The 27,923-nt window shown below is 37.9% G+C and overlaps 1 protein-coding gene and 1 pseudogene across 1 annotated transcript in view; one reads left to right on the top strand and one right to left on the bottom strand.

Annotated features, from left to right (window-relative positions):
- ITGA2 (integrin subunit alpha 2) overlaps positions 1-27,923 on the top strand; it is a 102,216-nt gene that overhangs the window by 20,914 nt on the left and 53,379 nt on the right. The window contains exons 2-6 of the mRNA XM_072756935.1: positions 5,619-5,739; positions 19,934-20,043; positions 22,482-22,573; positions 25,455-25,569; positions 25,739-25,866. Of these exons, the coding sequence (XP_072613036.1) occupies positions 5,619-5,739; positions 19,934-20,043; positions 22,482-22,573; positions 25,455-25,569; positions 25,739-25,866 (566 nt within the window). The remainder of the gene's footprint in view (positions 1-5,618; positions 5,740-19,933; positions 20,044-22,481; positions 22,574-25,454; positions 25,570-25,738; positions 25,867-27,923) is intronic.
- Positions 2,670-5,307, bottom strand: LOC140598484 (glyceraldehyde-3-phosphate dehydrogenase-like; annotated as a pseudogene).

The following is a 27,923-nucleotide window of genomic DNA, read 5'->3' as shown; positions in this document are numbered from 1 at the left end:
CTTTTCAACTTTTGGTTCAGGGTTCTTTGTAGTTCTCTGAAATTTAATATTCATCCCATTATGATGTAATTTTTTGGTTGTCCTCAAATTATCAGGAAGAAGCTCAAAGACAGTTGAGATCTTGTCTGTTTTGTGCCAAGCATTTTCTAGTTCCTGAAGATATAGCAATGAACAAAAGGGCTAGATAAATATGTTTTGAATGATCCATTTACTGGATCATTCAGTGGGTACAGACATATGGGCTTGGTTGTAGGGGAAGGGATAATATGGTGGTTATTTTCCACATTAGCCAGTTAAGTTATGAGAACAGATATAGAAACATATTTCTATGCATAATGGGACTTCAAAGAAAGGATAGATATTGAATTAGGCATAATACTTACATTAAATTTACATAAGCTAATTAGTTATCATAGGCTAAGTGTGAAATGATGACATTGTTAGTGAGTTAGTTGTAGGTATGTATTTAAAATGATATAAGTGATCTTTTGTCCCTTAAACTTCCCTATATTCCAAATTATCATTGAAGAGCATATTAATTAAAAATTCATTTCATTCAACAAATATACTAGATGCTGAGAAAATAAGAATGAATAAAAGGAATAAAATCTGAGCTCTCAAGGAGTTTAGGTCTTCCTAGGCAGGAAAGGACACAAAATAATGCAGATACAGAAGATAATTTCAGATAATTAGTGCTGTGATAGTGGTATATTAATGAAGTAGAGTGTTGCTGCTAGAGAGAAGAGTCAGGGGAAGTCTCTATGAGGAAAGCAGAGACCTAAATAATGAATAGGTGCCAAGACATAGATGCTGAGTTGGGAGGAAATGTGGTGGCGGTGGGTCAAGCAGTTGCAAAGGCCATAAGCAGAATGAACTGCTTGTGCTCAAAGGACAGAAGGAAAGCTAGTGTGGCTGGAACATAGTGACAAAGGAGGGTAGTAAAACTGAAGTCACCAATAATACAAGGTCAGATAATGAATAACATTTGAAACCATGGTAAGAAAATTGGATTTTATTCTTGGTGCATGGATAAGATACTGGGATATTTCTATGACCAAAGGAAGCAAGAACATAAAATAGGAAAAGGACAGTCTCTTCAACAAATGGTGTTGGAAAAACTGAACAGATGCATGCACAAGAATGAACTGAACCATTGTCTTATACCATACACAAAAATAAACTCAAAATGGATGAAAGATCTAAATGTGAGATCTGAAACAATAAAATTCCTAGAAGAAATATAGGCAATAATTTGTTTGGCATCACTGTACAAACATTTTTCTAGGTATGTGTCCTCTGGGAAAGGAAATAAAAGCAAAATTAAACTATTGGGACTAAACCAAACTAAAATGCTTCTGCACAGTGAAAGAAACCATCAACAAAACAAAAAGACAGCCCAGTGACTAGGAGAAGATATTTACAAGCAATATATCCAATAATGGGTTAATATCCAAAATATATAAAAAACTGAGAGGGTGCCTGGGTGGCTCAGTCACTTAAGCATCTGCCTTCAGCTCAGATCATGATCTCAGGGTTCTGGGATCGAGTCCCACATTAGGCTCTATGCTCTGCAGGGTGATTGCTTCTTCCTTTTTCTCTGCCTGCCACTCCCTCTGCTTGTGCTCCCTCTCTCTGTCAAATAAATAAATAAAATATTTTTTAAAAATATTATAAAACTCCACACCAGAAAAACAATCCAATTAAAAATCATCAGAAGACACGAACAGACATTTCTCCAAAGATGACATCCAGATGGCCAACAGACAAGTGAAAAGATGCTCAACATCACTCATCCTCAGGGAAATGAAAATCAAAACCACATTGACATACCACCTCACACCTGTCAGAATGGCTAAAATCAAAAACACAAGAAACAACAAGGGTTGGTGAGAATGCGGAGGAAAAAGAACCCTTATGCACTTTATGGGAATGTAATTTTGTGCAGCCGCTGTGGAAAACAGTATGGGGATTCCTCAAAAAATTAAAAATTGAGTTACCATTGACCCAGTAGTTCCACTACTGGTATTTATCCAAAGAATACAAAAACACAAATTCAAAAACATATAAGTACCCCATTGTTGCAACATTATTTACAATAGCCAAGATACGGAAGCAACCCAAGTGTTCATCAATTGATGAAAGGATAAAGAAAATGTGGTACATGTGAATATGTATATAATACTTGAGAAAAATAAATGAATAAATAAAAGACACTGAGATATTTTTAGCAGAGAAATGAAATGATCTGAATGATCTGATTTATATTTTTGAATAATAGTTTATATGCATGTATTTACATGTACTTATGTGTGACATAGATATGTATGTATAACATGTATGTATTAATGTAATATATAAATATGTATTTATATGTAACATATATAAATTGAAATTTAGCTGCTAGATGACAAAATGAATTCCAATGTGATTTTATGTCATGTGATCTGCTGAAGTCTAATTAATAGTCTAATTAATCAAAATGACATCATTACAGTCATATGTGGCCTTTCCAGTGTTAGATATTAGAAAAGTAGGAGCATTTGACATCATCTCCCCAAGATTTTGCTGGTATGTTGGAGCTTTGGTAAAATATTTAAATAGCATTTATTAAGTTCTGCACCATGAGGTGAAGTTAAACTGGTTTTTTTTTTTTTTTTTTTTTGGCTGAGCACAGTATACTTTATTGATGATACATGACAAGGTAGGGCTCCCCAAACCCCTCCCCTCCTCGGGGTCTGGGATGTAAATTGGAGGTCAGGAGATTCTCAGTGTGTTGGGGGATTAAGTTGGGGCAGGGACTCCCCCAGCTGCTGAGGGCCTCTTGTTCTTGCTGGGGCTGGTGGTCCAGGAGGCCCTTACTCCTTGGAGGCCATGTGGTCTCCACCTGGTTGCTGTAGCCAAATTCATTGTCATACCAGTAATTGAGCTTGACGAAGTGGTCATTGAGGGCAATGCCAGCCCCGGCGTCGAAGGTGGAAGAGTGGTGTCACTGTTGAAGTCACAGGAGACAGCCTGGTCCTCAGTGTAGCCCAGGATGCCCTTGAGGGGGTCCTCTGATGTCTTCTTCACCACCTTCTTGATGTCGCATATTTGGCAGCTTTCTCCAGGCAGCAGGTCAGATCCACAACTGACACGTTGGGGGTGGGGACATGGAAGGCCATGCCAGTGAGCTTCCCGTTCAGCTCAGGGATGACCTTGCCCACAGCCTTGGTGGTGCCAGTGGAAGCAGGGCTGATGTTCTGGGCAGCCCCTCGGCCGCCACGCCACAGCTTCCCAGAGGGGCCTTCCACGGTCTTCTGGGTGGCAGTGACGGCCTGGACGGTGGTCATGAGGCCCTCCATGATGCCGAAGTGGTCATGGATGACTTTGGCTAGAGGAGCCAAGCAGTTGGTGGTGCAGGAGGCGTTGCTGACAATCTTGAGGGAATTGTCCTACTTCTCGTGGCTCCCACCCATCGCAAACATGGGGGCATCAGCAGAAGGAGCAGAGATGATGACCCTCTTGGCCCCGCCCTTCAAGTGAGCCCCAGCCTTCTCCATGGTGGCGAAGACCCCAGTGGACCCCACAACATACTCAGCACCAGCAACACCCCATTTGATGTTGGCGGGATCTCGCTCCTGGAAGATGGAGATGGCCTTCCCATTGATGCCAAGTCTCCCGTTCTCAGCCTTGACCATGCCATGGAATTTGCTGTGGGTAGAATCATACTGGAACAGGTACACCATGTAGTTGAGATCAATGAAGAGGTCATTGATGGCGACAGTATCCACTTTGCCAGAGTTAACAGCAGCCCTGGTGACCAGGCGCCTGGTAGGGCCCGATCCGTCCACTCCGCCCTTCACCAGCGTGTCTGCCGCCAGGCTGGCCCTGCGCCAGCAGGTGCGGCTGTCTGTCCAACAGGGAGGAGCCCAGACCCTGAAGTTAAACTGTTGATTGAGGGCCGCCTGGGTGGCTCAGTGGTTGAGCATCTGCCTTTGGCTCAGGGTATGATCCTGGAGTCCTGGGATCGAGTCCCGCTTTGGGCTCCCCTTGGGGAGCCTGCTTCTCCCTCTGCCTGTGTGTCTCTGCCTCTCTGTCTCTCATAAATAAATAAATAAAATCTTTAAACTGTTGATTGAAAACACTCGTGTTCTGAATGTCAATTCTGTTTCCATGATTAATTTGCTATGTTGTTTTCTTCTGCATTTTATTTCCTGAAAAATAAGAAGGAGCAGTGGTACACGTGAAAAATAGATGTAAGAGAAATTTTGCGAAAGTACAGCCATGTGGACTTTGCTATAGCATATTTCAAAATTGCTATTTGTCCTTCTATTGCCAGCAGACCACATTTCTAAGAAATAATGAGCCGAGCTCTCTTGAATGAACAGATCCGTGGTGGAATGACTTTGGCACATAGAGAAGCACAGTAACTACCTTAAGTCCCCCAAGCTCTATCGCGGGCTTCATAATGCTCCGGCCACTGCGCAGAATCAGCTCCCAGGAGTACGCAGCACAATGAAGAGCAAGTCCTCTTCTCTCAGTCTTTCAGTGCCTGAAACAATAAATTTATGAACTGTGTGCTTTCACTGCTGCCCAGAAAGTGGGCTATTCTTCCATGAAAACACATATTAATAGATCGTGGAGGTCAGTTTTAAAGAACCCCCTCTGCCTTCAGTGTCTGCAAAGATAAACCCTGATGTCAAACAGCATGAAGCGCACTCCCATCCCCACAGACAGCACTAGTATCCACGCACGGCTTGCTTTCTCTAGAATGAAGGACTGACAGGCATCAGCCTCACTCCTTCCCCTCTTCCCTTTCCATCACAAAGAAGGTTTTTCAAAAAAAGGCTCTGAGAGCTTTAGCCTATCAAAGTCTTTGTTGTTTGTGAAAATGATTATTGTTTCTTGAGGCTTCAGAGAGAAGCATCAAAAACCAAAACCACTTTTGACAGTTCTCAGTGGAATAAAAGTGATAGGACACCATCCCCTACATTTTCATCCTCAAAAATGAGCTCCTCTGAAAGAAAATGATGTAGTTTTCAAGGAGCTGTGATTTTTCTTCCTCCTTTTATGTAGTCAGCAGTGCTTTTCCACCATATATTTCATACAGAATCCATGTCAAAAATCTTCAGGGGAATTTAGGAGAAAAGGTAGATAGCCTTCAGCCTCTGCCCTTGGGCAGCTAGGAGTCTCATTGTGTTAGGAAGTTACTGAAGTTACTTAAGAGTCCCTAGAGGTAACATGTGGTTTAACAATTCAAACTTGAAATCAGACAGCCCTGTGTTCAAATTCTTCCCTTACCCTTATTCCTTTAGACTTGTATGACATGCTGATCTCCAGAAACCTTAGAAATCTTGGCAAAACAAATATAATATTAATCATCTCCTAGGGATGCTATGAGGATGAATGAGGTAATGAATCATGCATATAAAGTATTGAGCATGGTACCAGAGCCCCAAATAACTTAAAAAGCATTAGCTAGTGAAAAAAAAAAGCATTAGCTATTATTTCTTAGTAAACAGTAATAAGGAGAATAAATGTTATATAAAACAAAATTTTTAAGTGGCCCTTGAGAATTATATTACAAACTTATATTCACAAATTGTAAATATGGACTATTTTTTTTCATTTTTTAATAGGCATTTTAAATTGTTGTATGGCATACAATGTTGGTCTCCTAGAAGCAAAGATATTTTCCGGTCCTTCAAGTGAACAGTTTGGCTATGCAGTCCAGCAGTTTATAAATCCAAAAGGCAACTGGTAAGAATATTCTCTTTATGATTTCAATAAGAATACTATATAAATTTAATATTCAATTCCAATTACTTGTTCGGATTGGTACATAAGTATATTATTAATAGATAGCCCCCAAATATCCTTAAATGACGGCTCTTTCCTTGAGAGTTGATAAATTTGAGATTGATAATTAATGAGATGGTGTAATAGTACTTTTTAAAAACCTAGATATAAAACTTTTCCTAAGTATTTTGTAGTACATTTATAGTAGTAGTTTTGACCATTTAATTAATGGATGGAGGGATGGAGGGAGGGAAAGGAAGGGAGGGACAGATGGGCTGGTGGATGAATGGATAGATCGATAGATACATAGATAGGGTTGTTTTCATTTCTTATTCTGTAAACAGGTATCCACCATTGAGCTTTTGCAAATGGTCAACTAGCTAATGCTGCCTCTTAGCCAGATGGTAGAATTGTCCCCCCTAGATTTTTTCCTTCAACAAGGCTGTATCTACTGGGTCATTCTATGTCAATCTTCCCTCCTCTGTGCGGCACAGGATTCTCAGAAGACTTCATGCAAAATTTACAGTTAGCTTTCTCTAGTGCATTTTTATCATTTGTTTTTGCCTGAAAGTGGACCTGGTTTTTTAATGCTGCGTAATGGTTACATTTAAACCATGGTTACATTTATATGCACTATCTTCATGGATATGGAAATATATACCCCCACAGCTGGTTTAAGTTTCTCATAAAAATAATGAAAATAATGTAGGGGAATTCAGATGATTCTGAAAGTTGTCTTTAAGTTGAAGAACTGTAGCTCCTCCCTTGCCAGTCCTGCTGTTCACTGGTCACAAGAGTCCTGCCACTGGAACCTTATCTCCCTGTTGCAGCGGAAGGTTCCAGACTTAACCTATAGCGTGCAATGTGGATCCTTTAGCGTTCTTTCCAATGATTGAATGCGCTATTGTTGGCTTATCAAGTAAAAGCTATAATTAATAGTATTTTTTCTGTGTGAACTTATGTTTGATGCTCAAAAATTAAATTTAAGGAAACATTTAAAATCCAGATTATCCACATTTTGAAGCATGCCCATCTGTGTGATAAGGAAATAAAATGAAATTATCACTCAGGAGGGCACTATGTGTCAGAAGGCATCTTGAAGGAAGTGACTCATGAGGTGGGTCTCAAGGGGAGGAAATGAATAGTCAGGAGAAAAGCATTAACTAATATGAGGAGACTTGGAAAGCAAGGTGCATTGCAGTTTGTCAGTCATTTGGAAGGATAAGAATGGTCTGGTTAAAAATCCAAAGAGTAGTAATTATTGACATCATTTGGGGTATGAGAGCACATGTCTAACAATTATCTTATTATGCTTTGTTAATCATAAACTGTAGTCAAGAGTGTAGGAAGGTTGGAATAGTTTGACCTTGGAATCTACCACATAAAGTTGCTGATGACCCACAATTTTACATGTCCAGCCCCGATTCTTTCTTGAACTGTAGATACCCAGAACAACCATCACGGCATTGATGCCTACTTACCAAACTTAACATACCAAACTTAAATAAATATTTGATTTTCTGTACCAGTGATGAGACCAAAAATCCTTGACTCCTCTCTTTCTGTCACCTCCCCCCATATCTCATCCATTAGTCAGTGCCATTCATACCACCACCAAAATACATGTGATAACAGACAGTTGGTTAACCCTATCTTCCCTGCAGCCCCTGCTCAAACCAACGTGAGTCCTTGCAACCACTTCTTAACCCACCTTCTGCTTCCCTTCTTACCCCTCAGGGCAGGCTCATAAACGCTTAAATACATGATTCAAATAATGTCACTCCCTAGATTAAAACCTTCTGTGGCTTCCAACTGCAATTAGAATACATTAAAATTATTTAAAGGATCTTCCATGATCTGGTCTCAGTGTACCTATCCTGTCTCATGATTTACCCCCTCACTCTTGCACCCCATGAATTGTGTCTTCTGTCCATCCCTTGAACACACTAAACTCATTACTATGTCAAAGCTCCTGCAAATGCTTTTCTCCTGGAAGGAGAAGTCTCCCCAGGATCTTCACTTGCTTGCTTGGTTCCCGTTGTTCAGTCTCCACTCAAATGTCTTCTCTTCATAGAAACTTTTCAGAGCATGTCTACCTAAATGAGCACTTCAGCACACCTCGCGGCCATTCTCCTACCCTCCGTGCAAATTTATTTTATGTAGATTAGTTATTACTATCTGAAATCACCTTTGTCTGCATGTTCATCGTCTGTCTTCTGCCCTGAAGAGACAGAAGTGCATTGTTTTTTTCCAGTGGCATGTACTCAGAAGCCAGAGTGCTATCTAGCACCAAGTTAGGGGATCAATAATTATTTGCTGAATGATTGAATGAAAGCCCTATTTCCAAATGACTCACCTGAGGTACTCTATGAAGTGAACTATAGTAGTTTGACTTAAGTATGAGCTGAACAAGACCTTTGGAGGGACTCTGAAGTTCTGTTTCATAAGTGTGGCCTTGCTGAGGATAATCTGCAATCAAGCTTGAGGTTATTCTTTTTAAATGACAAGGTAAAGGTTGTTCTTTCTGGGACAAGGTAAATCTAAAATAAAGAGCCACCATCAGTAGTAGATGCTATTAGAGATGATAAACCTATCAAGGGTTGGAGGGCAACTCAACTACTGGCCACACTGCAGGTTGGAAGTTGAATAAGACAAACCAGGACAAAATGTTGACAGGGATCTAGCAAGCAGAGTCCCAGGAAAGTGAGAGGCAGCCATATGTCCTTTCTCTCTCCATGATTCTCTCTGAGCATACAAAACATTGTTAAAAGATGAATGTCTTAGCAACTATGATAAGATTCTGGTGTTGATCAGGTTATGTCCAGACCAACGACACGAGACATTCTTAAGTACCTCTGTGGCCTTCTTATGACATTCCTGAAAGATGTATAAACACAGGCCAATGACTACTGGGAAACAAGTCACCGTTCCGTTATTGGCTGGTCTAATGCCTTTAACTCCAGTATAGAGCTTTCTGGTAAGGTGTAATGTCAGGCTTATCAAGGCCTTACTTCCCTCAAGCCTGTCTATAACACCAGCTGCTACGAGCGTACCCTGGCATACAAGAAGAGAAAGGCGAGTTGTCTTCCTGAGAGGCTAATCCTATGGCAGGGCACAGCTGGAAGGAAAGAGAGCCGAAGCCAGCCTGGCATGCCAGTCTGCCCTTCCACCCTGCTGGCCTTGTTAAAGCAAAGCAGCAGAAGAGGTCGAGTCGTGGACGTGATCTGCGAATCCACCACAGGCGGAACACAGGGTGAGGTACAGCGTAGGAAATGTTGACCATACCTTTAAGGAGTGTGGAGTAGAGCCAAAGAGGAAGATCGATATGTAGAGCTTGCAACCATGAGTAATACCAGAGATATAGTAAGGGCCAACCCCAGGTGGTTAATAGCGCTGGTGTTCCCTCAGTGTCACTAACTGTATGATTTTACTGTGAAGAGTTCATTTTTTCCTCCCACGGCCTGGGACACTTGACGGACAAGATTTGCTCCTGGCCCCACTCTCATGAGCCTGGCCCTGCCAAGGTGCCTGGCTGCAGAGGTGCCTGGCAGAGGCAGCCAATGGCTTTTCCCACTTGCTGGAGCAGGCCACAGCTAGGACCAGCGGCCCTCACGGCTCTCAGGCTCAAGGAAAATAGTATGAAACTTGAAATCCAGAATCGCCTATTTGTTTTGACGATTGGCACTATGCCGGTCTCCACTCCTAATTTATGAAACTGCACAGACGTTATAGAAGTAGCAGATGTGAGAAGGACTGTTTAAACATTAACTTTCCTCCTGATACTAATCAAGTTAGCTTTGGGCACAGAAAGTGGGATTACTGTGAATTCCTTTAATAACTGAGTCTTTTTCTCTTGGATTTATATAACACACAGACACACACACACAGACACACACACTCATACACTCTTTTGTTTTCTTTACTCTCTTCCTGCTTGTTCTGAAGCTTTCTTTGACTTTCTTTACCATCTGTATTGTTGAGCCCCAACTCTATCTCTCAGCCCTTTCCTTCCTTCTGACAACTTGCTTCTGGCTCTAGTCTAAGTTTTCTTAAACCATGCTCCTTATTTTTCAAGTACCGCTTTAACTGTTCCATATGTCCCAAATCTTTAAAAAAAAAAAAAGAAAGATTTTATTTGTTCATGAAGGACACAGAGAGAGAGAGGCAGAGACACAGGCAGAGGGAGAAGCAGGCTCCACGCAGGGAGCCTGATACGGGACTTGATCCCACGTCTCCAGGATCACACCCTGAAGTGAAGGCAGCACTAAACTGCTGAGCCACCCGGGCTGCCCATGTCCCATGTTTCTAAGAATTTATAGGCGTAGTCTACACTGGATTGTACAAGAGCTTAACAAAATTATCTTGATGCTTTTGTTTGTTTTATTTATTATACTTTTACTGCACTGTGGACTTTTACTCTGGAAATAGTAGTGATGTGGCTTTGAGAATTCTAGAGTTTTTTTTAAGTCTCAAATAAGCTATCTATAGGCAAGATTACCTCCTAAGCAGAGCAGCAGTGTGCCCCTCTGTAAGTAAAGCTGTGGCCTGCTCTCCCTTCAATGTCACTTTGAGGCCTCCATCATACACACAGGATGTTCAAATGTAGATGATGCAATTCTTATCAGAAGCAATTATACAAAGGATTGAGATATGTTTAAAGTCATTTCCTGGAAGCTTATGGTGCTATGTACTGTCTCTGTCTAATCCGAAGGCCTGCCGCATGAATAGTCTGAGCTCATTATATGACTCAAAAATCTTAGAACAGTCACTTGTGTAACCAAAACTGTCTGGCAGTAAGGGGTATTTCCAGTGGAAGAGATGTAATTTCTTGTGTCAGCAAGGACTAGTGCATGCTTGTTTAAGAAAAGAAGAGAAATATAATGAACATATATTATGGCCAATAAAAAATTCCATTTGTATATGAGCTTATGTTATAGTTCTAACTTTCTAACTAAGAAAAATATGAATAAAGCTCTAAGTGTGTTATAAATGTACCAACTCGTCTATAGGATATATGGAAGAGAATTTTAGATAAATAAGAAACATTCAATTCAATACACATATCAAAGATTATGTCATATATAGGTTGGAATAACAGTATTTGGTATTTACTGATATTTACAATATTTAAAAGTACTGAGGACTCTTTCTTTGCCAAATGGATAATGCTCACAATGGCTGTATTATTACTCCTTTTACAAATGAGGGGACCTGGACTTAGAAAGTTTAAGTAGTGTGCCTAAGATTACAGAGCTAAGAAGTAATATGCATACAGTAGATTAATGCAAAACAAAGATAAAATGTTCCAAGCTACATATTTTTTAAATATCCAAGGAGGAGAGTGGCAGAAAATAATTGGCATTTATAAAAAATATTTAATTATAATTGTCATATAAACTTTATAAAGTAATATCAACTTCATTCAGTATTTTGAATGAAAATTTCTGTTACAAAACAGCATTGCATGGACAGAGATGACAGTCACCATCTATCTTTTCATTCTCTCATAGATAGATATTTGTCATATTAGGAGCCAGAGCACAAGGGTTTTACCCTCAGCTTCCCCACTGCTAGCTGAGTGACTTAGAGAAAGTCTACAACCTCTCTGGAGTACAAAGAGAGGGCCATCCCTATCAAACTGGAATGTTTTGAGCACCTTGTGAGAGAATAAAAGTAAAGGACTTCACTGGTGAAATCCAAATAAACTCTGTAGTTTAGTTAAAAAAAAAAAGTAACGTACTTCAAAAACAAAAGTGCTCTAGGAATAAATCTAACCAAAGAGGTGAAAGACCTGTACTTGGAAAACTATAAACACTAATGAAAGAAATTGAAGAAGACTCAAAGAAAGGGAAGGATATTCCAGATCATAGGTTGGAGGAACAAACATTGTTAAAGTATCTATACTACCCAAAGCAATTTACACATTTAGTGTAATCCCTATCAAAATATCAACAGTATTCTTCACAGAGCTAGAACACAGAATCCTAAAATTTGTATAGAACTTCAGAAGGCCCTGAATTGTCAAAGCAATCTTGAAAAAGCAAAGCAAAGCTGGAGGCATCACAATTCTGGACTTAAAGTTATATTACAAAGCTGTAATAATCAAAATAGTATGATATTGGTACAAAGACACATAGATCAATGGAACAGAATAAAAAATGAGAAATAAGCCCACAACTACACAATTAATCCTCAGTAAAGCAGGAAAAAGACAGTCTCTTCAACAAATGATGTGGGGAAAACTGGACAGCTACATGCAAAAGTAAGAAACTTTCTTACATCATATACAAAAATAAATTCAAAACGGATTAAAGTCCTAAATGTGAGACCTGAAACCATCAAAATCCTAGAAGAGAGCATAGGCAGTAAGCTCTTTAAGCCATAGCATTTTTTTTTACACAGCTCCTGAGACAAGGGAAACAAAAGCAAAAATAAACTATTGGGACTTCATCAAAATAAAAAGTTTCTGTATAATAAAAGAAATCATCAAAAAACCAAAAGGCAACCTACTAGATGGGAAAAGACATTTGCAAATGACATATTTAATAAAGGGTTAGTATGCAAAATATATAAAGAACTTACAAAACTCAGGGTGCCTAGTGGCTCAGTCAGGTAAGCATCTGACTGTTGATTTCAGCTCAGGTCCTGATCTCAGGGTTATGAGTTCAAGCCCCACTTTGGGCTCCAACTGGGAATGGGGCTACTAAAACAACAACAAAAACAAAAACTTATGGAACTCAACACCCCCCAAAAAAATCCAGTTTAAAAATGGGCAGAAGACATGAACAACTATTTCTCAAAGGCATCCTGATGACCAACAGACACATGAAAAAGATATTCATCATCACTTACCTTCGGGGAAATGCAAATCAAAATTATTATGAGATATCACCTTACACCTGGTTAGCTAAAATCAATAGCATAAGAAACAACAGGTGTTGGCAAGGATGCAGAAAAAGGGGAACCCTCTTGCACTATTGGTTGGAATGCAAACTGTTGCAGCCACCGTGGAAAATAGTATAGGGGTTCTTCAAAAGGTTAAAAATAGAACTATCCTATGATCTAGTAATTGCACTACTGGGTATTTACCCAAAGAATACAAAAACGCTAATTCAGAGGGATGTGTGCACCCCTGGGTTTATAGCAGCATAAACTGCAATAGTCAAGACATGCAAGCAACTCAAGTGTCCATCTATTGACGAAAGGGTAAAGAAGATGTAGTTTATATATAATGGAATATTATTCAGTCACAAAAAATGAAATCTTACCATTTGCAATGACATTGTTGGGTGATAGAGAGTATAAGGCTAAGTGAAATAACTCAGAGAAAGACAAATACTATGATTTCACTATCCTGTGGAATTTAAGAAACAAAACAAACAAGCAAAGGGAAAAAAAGAGAGAAAGAGAGAGAAACAAATCGAGAAACAGACTCTAATTATAAAGAACAAACTGATGGTTACCAGAAGGAATGTGAGGGCAGAGGGTTGGGTGAAATAGGTGATGGGGATTGAGGAGTGCACTTGTGATGAGCACCAGGTATCATATGGAAGTGTTGAATCACTATATTATACACCTGAAACTCCTTTTACACTGTATGTTAACTGACTGAAATTAAAATAAAAACTTAAAAAACAGAAATAAACTATATCCAGTTTTTTTTTAAATGAATAAATTATATCCACTTAAAAAAAACAAAATCACTATGCATATAAGGAGGCACTCTCCTTAGCACTGTGTAAAAATAGGAAGAAAAATCAGGATTTTTAATAACAAGTTCCTCCCTACCTCCCTCCACTGCCTGTTTCTCAACCAGTTCTCATCTGTCATCGATTAGCTTCCATGCATATTGGATTAGCTTCAGTCCATTTCTTCTTCTTCTTGGCCAAGAATGCTATTCTGATCCCTTTTCCAAAATAATCATGTCTTTGTCTTTCATTATGGCCTTTAAATATTAGCCAATATCATCCTTTATGTCTTTTTCCAAAGATAAAATTCTCTTGCCATTAGGTTATCCTGGCGGTGCCATTTAACATGCTTACTTTGTTTATTCTCAGGGTTTGCTTTTATTTTAAACCCATGACATATAATTCCTTTTTGTTCTTTCATTACATTTTATTTTCACTAACTTGTAAGAGTCCAATTTTTGATTTTGGAAAGGCATTAGAAGTCTGACTAGTCTTACACTTTTAAATTTAAAAACTCATATTCTTATAAATAACTATTATGTTATTGCCATATAATTAAACTATCACTCAACACTGTTAATATAGGTGTGCAAAATGGCACATTTCTTATCAACAAGTACCTTCTCTAGGCAGACAGTAGGGGGAGAATAAATAGTGAACCAAGTACCTTTTAAAACCCCATGGACCACCCTGGTGTTGATCCACCTATATTTGTTATGCCATAGCTGTTCATTTCTTTTCCACTAAGTTTAAATAATCCATATGGCTAAATTTTTTCCATGGTTTCTGTTATCATAAGTAAAAAATCTATAATAGAAAAGGCACTTTAAATATCCCCTACTCTGACTTGCTTCTCCCTTTGCCCCTGGACACAAATTTGTGTGTATACCTACAAACACACACACACACACACACACACACACACACACACCCATCTTTTGTGACTTGCATCGGGGATAGATCTGCTACTCCCAAATGTCTGGAGACCTTCAATGATCTGTGAAAATTCTCCATGCCTCACTAGCTTGTCTTACAATTTAAAGCTTTCCACTGTGCTAACGGCTGAATGTCTGTTCCTGGAACAAAGTTCATTTACACAAGTGAATGGGGCTAACGTATGCACACCTTCCTGGTGGCCAGTTGTTTGAAACTTTTCCACTGGGCTAGCTGTATCCAAAGAGGGATTTGAGGAATACAAAGTGGCACAAGTGGAAACTGTTTAATTTGTTTATGGCCAATAGGATGGGCAAATAAGGAGTACTTCTCTAGAGGAGTTCTGAGCAGAACTTACCATGATAGAATCAGAGTTTTGGAATGAAAGGACATGAGTGCAGATCTAGACTTTGTTGCCAATTAGATAGTTAGACTTTGTTTTTATAGGAAAACAGGAATAGTTGTAATACTTGACCTCTATAAGGATCAAAGAGAAGAGTGTACATAAAAAGTACTTTATAAACTGTTATAAATGGTTTATAAATGTTGCTTTTCCATATTTTATCATTGATAAAACAACCATCTGCCTTGTTGAAAGGTACTATCTCAGGGCTTCAACTTATAAAAATGTGGTGGTCTTAAAGTCATTCCTTCCCTTCCAAAGATGTGGGAGTTATATTAGCACAAGGCTTCAAATTGAATATATCAACTTTTGATTTTAACTCTAGGAAAACCACGTGTTGGGTGAGTCAACATAACAGAATCAGCTTTTATTTGATTCATTTGCTTCCAGTGCAAAAGCTAATTTCCAGGCTTTTTATGAAACAGAACAATAGGCTTAAGATGTTTTAGCAATAATGAGGTTGGTGGACTCCACATCAGTGAACTGAAAGACCTTGAGGGTTTAGCCATCCCCTTATTTAAGGAAGCAATCTGGCAGCCGAAGGAGTCAGAGGTAGCATAATGAAGCTTAGAAACTAAAATTGCCTTTCAACACATGCCAAAGGGTTTAACAATTAAATTTATAACAACAGTATTTCCCAACCAGGAGCTAAAAATGAATTATCTTTACCTGTCTTCCTCCTTCCCGGAGACTTCATGTCTTCACAGGTGACTTCTTTGCATCATAAACTCCTTTTACATTACAAGCAGGAAGCAAGTACCCATAGAGAACTCACAATACCCCTTGTGATTTCAGTGACTTGGAACTAAACAACATAAGGAATAGTATTTATATTTAGATACTATAGACTTTGAAATTTCTTACATTAATGTGTACAATAAGCTTCTAATCCTAAGTAAAATATCCCCTTGGATGTCTGATAGTATCTCAAACTTAAAATACCTCATACTGAGCTCTTGAGCTCACTTCATCTCAAAATCTTGCTCTATTGATAGTATCCCCCTTATCTGATCATGACCACTGGTTTCCTTTAGTTTCTTAGGGAAGAAAACTTGGAGTCATCCTTGACTCTGTGTGTGTGTGTGTGTGTGTGTGTGTGTGTGTGTGTGTGTGTGTGTTAAAAACTGACCTCTCAAGAAATCCAGCTGACCCGACCTTCAAAATATATCTAACATAAGATCACTTCTCACCAGCCCTGTAGGAGCCCCCAAATCTTGCCTGGATTTTGCATTTGCCTCTGAAGTGTTTTATCTCTTTCACCTTTACCCTAGTGCAATAATTCTCAACAGAGCAGTCTTCAGAATCCTACTAAAATATGTCAGATCACATCACTACTGGGCTAAAAACTCTCCAATGGCTTTCTCATGTCACTCAGAGGCAAAGCCAAATTCTTAGAATTTTATACCAATCTTATGCGATCTGGCCCCATTACCGATCTGACCACATTTCTTCCCACATTCTTCCTCATACACTGAGGTTCAACCACAGGGCTTTTGCACTTGCTGTTCCCACGGCCTAGTAATCTTCCACCAGAGTCTTATAGTTTACTCCTTCACCTCCTTCAATTCTTTGCTTAAATGACACCTTCTCAGGGAAGCCCTCCCTGACCGTTCTAATAAAGATTACAACACCCTCTACACCACACTCCCAACTATCCTGCTCATTTTTCCCAAAAATCACTGATCACCATCAGGATATGTTTTATTTATTTATTAAGTTTTATTTTCTATCTTTTCCCACTAGGATGTAAGCTCCAGGAGAACAGAAATTTTTGACTGACTTATTCACTGACGTATCCCCAGTGCCTAGAATCAAGTCTGGTGCATAGTAGGTCCGGACACCATGTACAGCCTCACAGGTTGCATACTTAACAAGACCAGAGCACACTATTTATATGGAAATGGTATCCCTGGAGTTGTGCAAAATTTCAGCCCCACGGGATCTCAATAAGCGTTTGTTGAATCAAAGAAAACATGTTTTGCCCTACTATTTTAAGTACACCTCTGTCAGTCATCTCTAGAAAAATTGCTAGCATTAAAGGAACACTTGGGAGAGTTTATAGACTCACAGACCAAAGGAAGATATTTATAACAGCCCCTGGATTGTGGGTTTAAAACTACCTACACCACCATAAATACTGTTTACTAACTAAACAAAGTATTTTGAATTCCACTGGAGGTGGGCAAATTGGCTATGTTTTGGAACTCTACATAATCACTATTTCCCCCACAAGATAATTGAACAGTAAGTGTTATTTTAAGTCATCTTGGAAGAATTCCCAGTTTCACTGTATGAAAGAGAGTTTATATCTTGGGATTTTATTTTGTTTTGAGAATCAGCACACACGATTGTTCATGCAACTCTTTTGTCTGGTTGTGATTAAGTTAAATCCATTACTTCAAAGAAGCTTTACCATACTTAGCAGGGTTTACTCACTAACCTCCACCTTTGTAACATTCTCTCTTGGCATGTTTCTTCCTGTTACAGCTGATTACATAAGATTTTGTGAATAAATATACCAGCCTCCCTCATTTTCCTCTCTGATTAATGTAAGAATGTCACAGTTCCCTTGGAGTAGGCACTGGTGATGTCATAGCCTTTCCTTATAAGGATGAATTGTCAGGAACCACAATTTCACTGGTCCTATGGGTAGAAGTGAGGAGAGTCTACTGGAAATGTTGCCAATAAAGGAATTAGCAATGGTCTTTGAAACATTCTCTGTAGTCACTGGCATGACCTGTAGGCTACTTACTAATGTTGTTCATCATGTTTAAAGAATGAGTCATATGTGATGAGGAGGACACCCTTGTTCTTAACCAGTCACCAAAATGATCTGGTTTTCCAGTGTTATCTATTGTTTACTGTGTTATTGTTTACTGTTTAATATTGTTTACTGTGTTATGAGTTTAATTATGGCATAATGCTGCCAGAGATTCATATGTATTCTTTGAGAGAATTACAAATACTCTCACATCCTTTTTATTGAAAGGCACACAATTGTGCAGATGCTTCTTTTTCTCTCTTCTTTACATTTGATTAACGTAGGAGGCCACAGGTCTCACAGCAGTAGTGGAGATGTCATACCCCTTCCTGAATGTGATATTATAAAATCCTGAATGATTTGGTGAGGTTGAATGAAGCAAGGCAGGGGTGGGGGGAGCAGCCAGGGAACACTGAGACAATAAGAAACAGCAAGTAGCCTTGAGCTTTCTCATTAAGAAATAGGTAGCTGTGGATGCTTTACTGCTGAAGGCTCTAAAGAGTAAGATGGTTAAATTAGATGAGAAACACTTAAACTTTTATCCTTCAATGTGTTCCTTGAGGATGGATGATGAGGATAATGAGGAAAACATGTACAATAGAGGTCCCCCAAATTACCACATTTAGTACTATTTGAATATAATCTGATCTTACCTAAATTATGAATAGTACAGCCTGGGCCCACAGAATGGATGTGCTCTTACAAGATGACCTTGGCTGGTGTCCTTCCAGCCCATAGCCTCCTTATATACCACACAGCCACACTCTCATCACGGTAGGTGTGGCCTAACCATCAGTTTCCAGTACTTGATTATTCTGGAACCCAGCCCATTTGTCCAGATGGTTTTCCCAATCTGGGCCCTATGCCAGGCCCTCTTGCATCTAAGAAGAAGGAGAATAACCTGAGGGTTAAGCACCTGGGCTTTAGGATCAGTTATACTTCACTCTCACTAACTGTGTGAATCATTAACTGTCTTTCAAAATACTCTGTATTTTCCTCTTTCCGTGATTATTCATACTCTTCCTCTGCTGATAATGATGACTGCCACCTTCATCCATTTTTGCATCCTCTGATCATTTTAATGTTGGTTCCAGAGGTGAACATATTCGTATCTTTCTGTTCATTTGTATTGTTATTGTTTTAGTTGTTATATATTTTAAACAGTTTTACTAGGTTTAGTAGATAGGCATGCACCTTAGTTTTTTTTTTTTTTTTGTATCCACTGTGGCATTTCATGTGAGGCACATGTTGTTTAATCAATCATGACAAACTATTCATACAGAGGGCTTATGAAAGAATTTAAGTTTAATCTAATCTTCCAACTTTGACAAGGAAAAAAATATTGAATCAAATATGTGTCCTTAGTAACTGGATGCTGCTGAGCAATTAGCCTACTAAAGATTCTAAAGATCAGACTGTTATATGGGCTCTTCCTGTCAATTCTTCTGTGACCAGAGATGTTAGATGAATGTTTCCACCGGGAAACCCTTAGTGTCTAGTTGGAGAAGTTCTGTAGGCAATGAAAAAGGGGGAGGTGAGCACCAATCTCCAACCTCTGCATCCTGTGTTCTGGCTACAAACATGTTACACGTAAGGAGAGCTCTACAGTATATTTGCTCTATTTTTGCTAAGAACCCTCTTATATAGACAATAAACAGTAAAACCACTTAGATAACTCATCTAAGTAAATTAACATATGAAATTTGTAAATTAACGTCTGAAAGTAAATTAATATATGAAAGTAAATTAACATATGAAATTAACCTAAGTAAGTTAACATATGAAAACACTTAGGATGAAAAAAGTTCTCAATAAATGTTATTTTGCTTTTGATTTTAATATTGTTTCATTCTTTAAAGTTGTGCTGACTATGATGGCAGCCACTAGCCATGTGTGGCTACTGAGCCCTTGAAACGTTAATGTCCTCTAGGTACGAAATGCACACTGAATTTCAAAGACTTAGTATGGAAAAAAGAATGTCAAATAGCTCATTAATAATTTTTATTTATAACGATTGCATACTAGTTTGGATATAGCAAGTTAGATAAAATATATTATTTAAGTTAATTTCACTTTTGCTTTTTATTGTATTAATGTGACATGTGACTACTAGAAAATTTAAAATTACATATGCAGATCACATTTATGGCCTGCATTCTATTTCTATAATGTATTGCAGATATTCATCAAGAATCTCGATCAGCTAAGAGAAAAGGTAAAAGGACAAATTATAGTTGAACAAATATGATCTATTTTCTTATTAAAAATTGAAATTAAATGTGGGGAGTCTTTTCATTGTTTTGTGGTCAGTTTAACCTTTAAGAAACTATAGCTAACATTTATGTCTAATAAAAAAATTCCTGTTTCTAGGTTACTGGTTGGTTCACCTTGGAGTGGCTTTCCTGAAAACCGAATGGGAGATGTGTATAAATGTCCTGTTGATTTGTCCGCTGCTACATGTGAAAAACTGAATTTGGAAAGTAAGTGGTAATTAGCAATATGATTTTTTACAAATAACAAGATCTCTTTTGTTATAAATATAACTAAAAATAACAACAAAATCAACCATAGTGTGTCTTAAAGAAATATCGATAGCTTTTTGGGCCTTTATATCTTTAGTCATGTGGGATCGAATTGTATACAAATTTCCAACACAACTGAAAGACCTAATGCATGGGGAATGTACTGCCTCTTGGACCATCTACTCCTAGACTGTGGACCAGTTTCCATCAATGTTTAGGATTATTTTGCTGATTATTTACAGAAATCTAAGCCCATCCATACCTCTCTCCCTCCTCCAAACAAACCATTCGGTATAGACCTGTCAATACTAGTGTTGCATTTAGAGATGCTGAGAAACACTGCTTCTAGTCTTGTGTAATTGATTGCATTCTAATAAAAAACTGTCACTATTTGGAATATTTTGTAATTGTGTGGAATTGCTGTTTTACTTATCCGTATCTCAGATGCTTTCTATTAATGCAAAAAATTATCAAAGGTGCAAGACTGAAAAGCTAAATAGGTCATATTTCCATGCAGTATTTCCCAATGCATCTAAAAAATTATTCAACTGAATCATCATCATCATGAAAAAAATAAAACCGCACTGAGGAGTTCTAGAGTTCTGACAAACTAAAGTATGGATTAGGAAAATATGGTGTTAAGAAATCAAGGGAAAGTAGAGATTCAAAAACAGTGATTAAGACTTAGAAGTAAGGGCATGTGTCTTATATGCCTCTGTATACGTAATTTCTAGCATCATTTCTGGCATATAATAAGAGCTTAATAAACATGAAGTGGAAGGAGTATCAGTGCTATCAAATGCTGCAGAGGTTGAAGAGTATGAAGACTGAGTACAGATGATAAGCTTATATAAGGAGATAATGGGGGAACTAGATCAGTGCTCTCCAAACATTTTGAACACTCATCTATATAAAACATAAGTAAGATATATGATAAACATATATACATCTATATAACATTTCTAAAAATAATAAAAATGTAGACATTAAGGGTGAATTCTCAAAGGTTTTATTATGTAGTTTGAACATTTTATCACCCCAATGAATCATATCACCTCTAACTTTTGAATACTCATGTCAATGTATATATTTTTTATTTTTAAAAAATTATATGCATATGCTGACATATTCCTAAATAAAAATAAATTTAAAAGAATAAGCACTGGTATTATATATAAGTGATAAACCACTAAATTCTAATCCTGAAACTAATTAATTATTTATTTATTTTTAATTATATAAAAACATGCACAGAGCAGCTCCATCATTTTCTTTCTGCACTCCAGCAGATTATACTTTGCAAGTATCTTGCCTAGAGTATGAATCTAGTAGTGTTGAGGGGAGAAAATAGGTCACAAAGAATTCAGGAGCATGTGAGGCTATAAATAAGTTCTATGAGTAAAGGTAGGCCTTTGTTTCCAGAAGTTGAAGAGTGCAGGAGAGTTGGGAAAGTAGTTCTATAGAGTAGCAGGGTTGAGTGAAGATTTTCCTCATAAAAAGAAGATGATTTTATTTGTAGGGAGAGTAGGAGGAGGTGATGAAAGGGAGTAACTATTAGTTAAGAATAGAATTAACTGGTTGGAATTAACATCACTGGTCCATGAGAAAAGTAGTCTTAGAAAAATTACTCCCTTCTTGAAGACACAAAGGAAAGAGAACAAGGAAGAGTTCCAAGAATGACCTTTAGATAAAGGTAATAAAACAATCACCCTGGATCAAGAGAAATAAAAAAGTTATTTAAAAAACCCCAAAACATTGCCATTAAAAGTGGCAATGTTGGCTTGGCAGAGAGTTGAATAAATAACACTATTGAAGAGAATTGCAGTGTTCCATAGCTCAAGAATGGATACAGTGGATGACACCCTAGTTCAGTGGAAGAGAGGAGGTTGGGGAAGTACTTATTATTTTACACAGCTAGTCTCAGGATTTCCATTTAAAATACACACTCACTAATGCTTTGGGACAGATTCTACTGTATGGCATTTTGGGGTAACACTTTAAGGATATATTTTTTTCTGATCCAGAATAAAGCATTAGATGGAGTAGTCATGACCTTGGAAAGAGTGGGTTGACAAATTAGAGACCAAATAGTATCCTCAGACATGTTTCTTTGGGCAGCACAGTTTTTTAAAAAATTAAATTTAAATGCCTATAAGCCATGCCATTTCCAGACACCACTCTCTGATCCCTTACATTCTGTAACCTCACACATTTAAATGTACAAACTGCTGGATCACTGAAGGCCCCTCAGTTTTTCACATCTAATTATATAATGTGAGCTTCTGGATATATGACACTAAATTCAATGCTACACATAAACATTAGTGTGGGGGAGGGGGGAATTTAACAAGTTTAAATAAATGATTCACTTTTTAAAATCTTTTTCCCTTTGAAAGCTGCCACAAGCATTCCCAATGTTACCGAAATGAAAACCAACATGAGCCTTGGCTTGACACTCACAAGGAACATGGGAACCGGAGGATTTCTTGTGAGTGTTTACCTTTCAAATTCTCATCCAGTTCAAGAAAGTATCAAGTTAGTGTCTTCTTACCACCCCACCTATCAAATCAAATCTTGACATTTAAATATTAGAGTTTTATAAATGATGCAAAATGGATATCCAACTTGAAATACTGTCGATGTATAGAATTCTTACGATATTCAGCAAAACCATTGCCATAGAACCTCCTAGAAAAAAGTAACACAAGAACACCAATTCTTTGCCTTTGGAAAGTGTGCTTAACATTTGTTGATAATAGCAGAATTCCAGGCCTTGTTTCTCCTCGTTGGAATATTCAAGATAGTTACTGCTAATTCCAAGAGTGGATTTCAAAGCTGAGGGGTATTCCTGTCTTTAATCCTTTGGTATAACTATTGATGACCCTGATATCATTTAACTCATGACTTGGCTCTCATCTTATTTCAGGTGAGTATTTACTCTCAGTCTCTAAAATGCTGTGAAAAGACATCACAAGTCAGTGAGATAGAATACCTTCTTTAACAAGTGCTCTGGGGACAATTAATTGGTTAATAACTTATATATCCAAATATACTTTCAAGTGAATTAAAGAGTTAATATAAAAAACTGGAAGAAAATGGAAATTTTCTGATGGAAGAATTTCCGAGCTTAGAACTAACAGAAGAAATAATACAGGAAATTGTTGAAAAGATTTGACTATATAAAGAAATGAAAACCATCATGTACCAAAAAAAAATTTTTAAGGCAAATAAAAACCCAATCTTACTGACATTTCCACCAGCTCATAGATAATCCTAGTTATGTTGCTCTGTTAAAATAAACATAGAACATTTAATTTAACTCTACATTAGTTATGCCTATACCATTGACATATTGACTTAAAAGCCTATTGTATAACTGAATTATTCTAAAAATATCAATTTTGCACAATGTTATTCTATTTTTACTAGTAGATATTAGTATTCAGACATTGGTATTCAGACATCTGGTATTGCTTATAATATGTGTTATTCAAAGCATAAATGAATATTGCAGTGAATCTTCATGGTTTATGATATTCTAAAGTCTTTTTTTTTGTTTGCTTGTTTGTTTTTAAGGTTGAATAAATTCAGGAAGAGGAACATTGAGATATAGGGATTATAGAATGTACTTCAAAATTTTTATTGTGTAACTCCAGATAAAGTAAATTAAAAATTGCTAGAGAATCCAAGAGATTAACTTAATAACCAATGTAGCAAGCAGAGAAGAAGGAAAAGGGGAGGGAGGGAGAGAGAAAGAAAAAAAGCCAAAGCTTCCTTTACATACCTAAAAGGTCAAAATCTTAAGATATTCTTAAGAATTATGTGGAAAAGACTGACAATCATCACATTTTTTAAAAAAACTTATTAAGTTCTGGGCTTAAAGCAGGAATGTAGTTCTGGCATTAACAATTGGCATTCTAATTTCAACTTCTAAATGCTGTTTTCCATTGCTTTAAAAAAAAGTCTTGAATACTTCATGAGTTACTGTTTTTCAAGGTGATTTAAAAAACAATTTGGGGATGGGGATATAAGAATCAATCATTGGTATCCGTTATTTGGTAAACTAACCAAAGGCATCAATTGTGATTTTCCCCTAATTGGCAAAATGAACCAGTTTTATAGGGGAAGAATTATTGCTTATTCATTGAGATGAAATATGAACACAGCTGCTTTTCCTTTGAGCAATCAACAATTAAACTGGGTCAAACAAGTTCCCTTTTATTCTTCCAATTGCTTTTTGCAAGTTCACACTTTTGTGTTAAGTTTTAATAATTAATCCACAGCTTTACAAAATCTTAAACTTTGTAGACGCCTTTTAAGATCTAGTGTCCTTTTACATCTGGCAATTTTAATATTATTTAATGTAACATTTCCTGTGCAATTTAATCACAACTTAAGCAGGAGTTCTTGGCATTCAGGGCTGCTGAAAAGGAGAGATTTGAGGTGGGGCTAATGGGAATATTAAGAATTGTAGTGTGTCTGATGTGGGCAGGGAGACAAGTGCCAGCCTGGAATGACTGAACATTTTAGGAAATACAAGTAGGGAAGATCAGAAGTCCTCAAATAAATACTTTATAACAAAGTTAAAACTGGCAGTTCATGAGCCTCATTGTGTTTGTTTAGCCCAGTGAGTGTGTTTTGTTTTTTTTTTTTTTAAACTGGCTTTTCACAAAGCATTTGTCCTCTCAGGCTCTCCCTGAAAATGTGAACGAACTGTCAGGGCTGGCACCTGCATGTGAGGCCCGAATGCCTCATTCATCACGGTGTCTGTACCAGCCCAGAACATGGCCAGGGTCCCGCCTGACCCTGGGGCTTGTGGGCTTCTGGTTTCTGCTGGAGAGTGTGACTGGTAGCCTAGAGAGAGCATAATAGTATAGGTGAAGAGTATAATCTCTGTTCAAGAATAACCACAGCGATGATGCTGTCTTGTAATTATGTACCTACCATTTGCTATTTACCTTGCATTGTCCTAAATGTTTCATATCTGTAGACTCATTTAGTCTTTACAACAACTTTAAAAGATAGCAGGTATGATTATCCTCCATTGCAGAGACAGCCCCTGAGGCCCAGGCCCTGAGAGACCAAAGATGAAGGCACAAACCCTCTTTCTCTAGCTTGGTGGGTGACCAGAGGGCTCCTCCCTGCACCCTTCTTTCTCCTGCCTCCCGCCCCTTATTCCTCCCATACTCCTCACTCCTCTGTCTTTCTGAGACACTTCCTCTCAGAGGCTTTATTGGTCTGTTAGTTTCAACCGCTGACAATTCCTAGGATCCTGTAACATTATGGAGATGATGTCTGACTTTCACAAATGGAGCAGTAGAGGACTAAAATTTTCCATATGTTTTGTCACTGCTCTCATTTCTTTGAAGACATGTGGTCCCCTGTGGGCACAGCAGTGTGGAAGCCAATACTACGCCACCGGTGTTTGTTCTGATGTCAGTCCCGATTTTCAGATCTTGACCAGCTTTGCACCTGCAGTCCAGAGTAAGTGATGAATATGCACAGGTCTGAGCAATGCCTCACATGAAGGGGGAAGGCGGGATTTGTCAAGCACCCCCGCCCCTCAACTCCTCAAGTCCATTTTACTTTGTGCCATTTGTGTGAAGATTGACTTACCTATGGAAACCTATTTTTTTCATCTTTTCCTGTGTAGCTTGCCCTTCCCTCATAGATGTTGTGGTTGTATGTGATGAATCAAACAGTATCTATCCCTGGGAAGCAGTAAAGAATTTTTTGGAAAAATTTGTCCAAGGCCTGGATATAGGCCCCAAAAAAACACAGGTATGGATTTGGATAATACCTACACTAACCCACAGCTTTCTTTCTGAGAAAATATTATTAGATATGAGGTCGTAAGTTTTACATTTGTCAGATCCCCACATTAAATGCATTTAATGGTAATCCTAACAGTTAATTGAAACTTGTATTACATTGAGTTGTTCTATGACTTTGCCCAATTCTGGTTTTTGAGCTGTGAGATTTCTATTTCTGACACAAGCATCAGATATGGGATATAGAATTTTTTGTGCATGTGAGAGAGAGAGAAAGACAGAAAGAAAGAGTGGGGCTGAGGAGAGGGGCAGTGGGAGAGAGAGAGAGAATCTCAAGCAGGCTCCACATCCAGCACAGAACCTGACATAGGGCTCAATCGCACAACTCTGAGATCATGATCTGAGCTTAAATCAAGAGTTGGACACTTAACTGACTGAGTCACCCAGGTGCCCCTGGGATATAGCATTTTAATCCTCTTTAGTTGCTTATTTTTCTCTCCTATAACTCATGAATTTATTAATATATTTTAAAATCCAGTATGTATTTTTTCTTGACAGCCACATGGACTAATAATTTATTTTGTTTGCTGTTTGCTAGTAAAACAATTGTCCTTGAATTCTGGGATTTTTTTAATAAAGAAGTCCATAGACAGCATAATCCTGTCTTTTATTATTTTTAGTGTTTTATCATAGTTTATTCTTCCTTTTTTACACAGGCCAAGTCTTTTCAATAATTTTGTTTAACTGTCTGTGTTTTAATGAGTCTTTAATTTGCTCTTTTATCTTCTTGAGATACATTCAAAACTCAGGAACAGAACCTTCCCACTTTCATAAAACTGAATAGCATTTGTTGTTAAATTTCGGGTCTTTTTTCTTTCTTTCTTACTGGATTTGCCATTTTATGGGTCATTCTAGTTGTAGAAGCACATTGAACCAATATCAACAAGGACCAGTTCATAGTTACCAGTCTATGTTCCTGGGTTGTTCCTATCATCCGATGCCTTAGCATCCAACATCTAGTAACAATTGTTGTAACATTTCCCCTAAATACTCTGAAATTTGATTTTCTGCTTTCCTGTACAATTTTACGAAATATATCTTTTCCCCATTGACATTGTTTTTCAAGAACAAAAAGACACCAATGTCCACTGAAACTTTGGAGTTTTCAGTGTAGGATTTTACCAGAAAATTCTATGAATAAGACTAGGTATGGGGCACCTGGGTGGCTCTTTTGATTAAGTGTCTGACTTTAGCTCAGTCATGATCTCAGGGTCCTGGGATCAAACTCAAGTCAAGTCCCATGTCAGGCTCCATGCCTAGCGGGGAGTCTCCTTGTCCCTCTCCTTCTGCTCCTCCTCCAGTTTATGCTCTCTATCTCTCTCTCTCGCAAATAAATACAATATTTAAAAAAAAAGATTAAGTATAGCACTGATCTCTGTATAGCAGAATGTTAAGGCCCATCATAAGAGAAGTTTTCATAAGTATCTGCTTATTTTATCTGTCTCTAAGTGGATTATCCCCAAAATGAGATCTGCTATATTTAATAGTTTCTTGAATGGAATTTATGGCCTTCCTCTCCTTATCTCCCTTCCCCAATGCATCCTGTTCATCTCTAGAGGTGCTTTACACAGCCTCTTTTTTCTTACAACCTAAATTTGAACTTTCTGCAAGTCCTAATATAATACTATAATACATTTCTTTAAGTCTTCTGTTTGTCATTCCCCTTTCTCACACAGAATTTCTGGGGCTGTCATCGGAGTTACCAACATCTTCCTCTCATATTAGACTTTAAATCTGTAGAGTTATTTTTGATCCTTTCCTCTTTCTCAAATCTTCCATCCTATCCTAAAGAGAGGGACCCAGCAATATCATATTTTTCACATCTTCCCAGTGCCTATTTGATTGCTTCCTAGCAAAAGTAGCTTATTGAACTCAGAAATCCTTGCCCCTCACATCTTCCTTATATACTGACCTTTGTTTTAGAGACCTTTTTATCACTGATCTCCTATTGCTACTTCCTGTTCTGAAAGCCCCCCAACACGTAGGCATAGAGGTGATTTCAGTACT

This window comes from Vulpes vulpes, chromosome 4 (genome assembly GCF_048418805.1).
Source record: "Vulpes vulpes isolate BD-2025 chromosome 4, VulVul3, whole genome shotgun sequence".
NCBI lineage: Eukaryota > Metazoa > Chordata > Mammalia > Carnivora > Canidae > Vulpes > Vulpes vulpes.
This window is presented reverse-complemented; position numbering and strand designations above follow the sequence as displayed.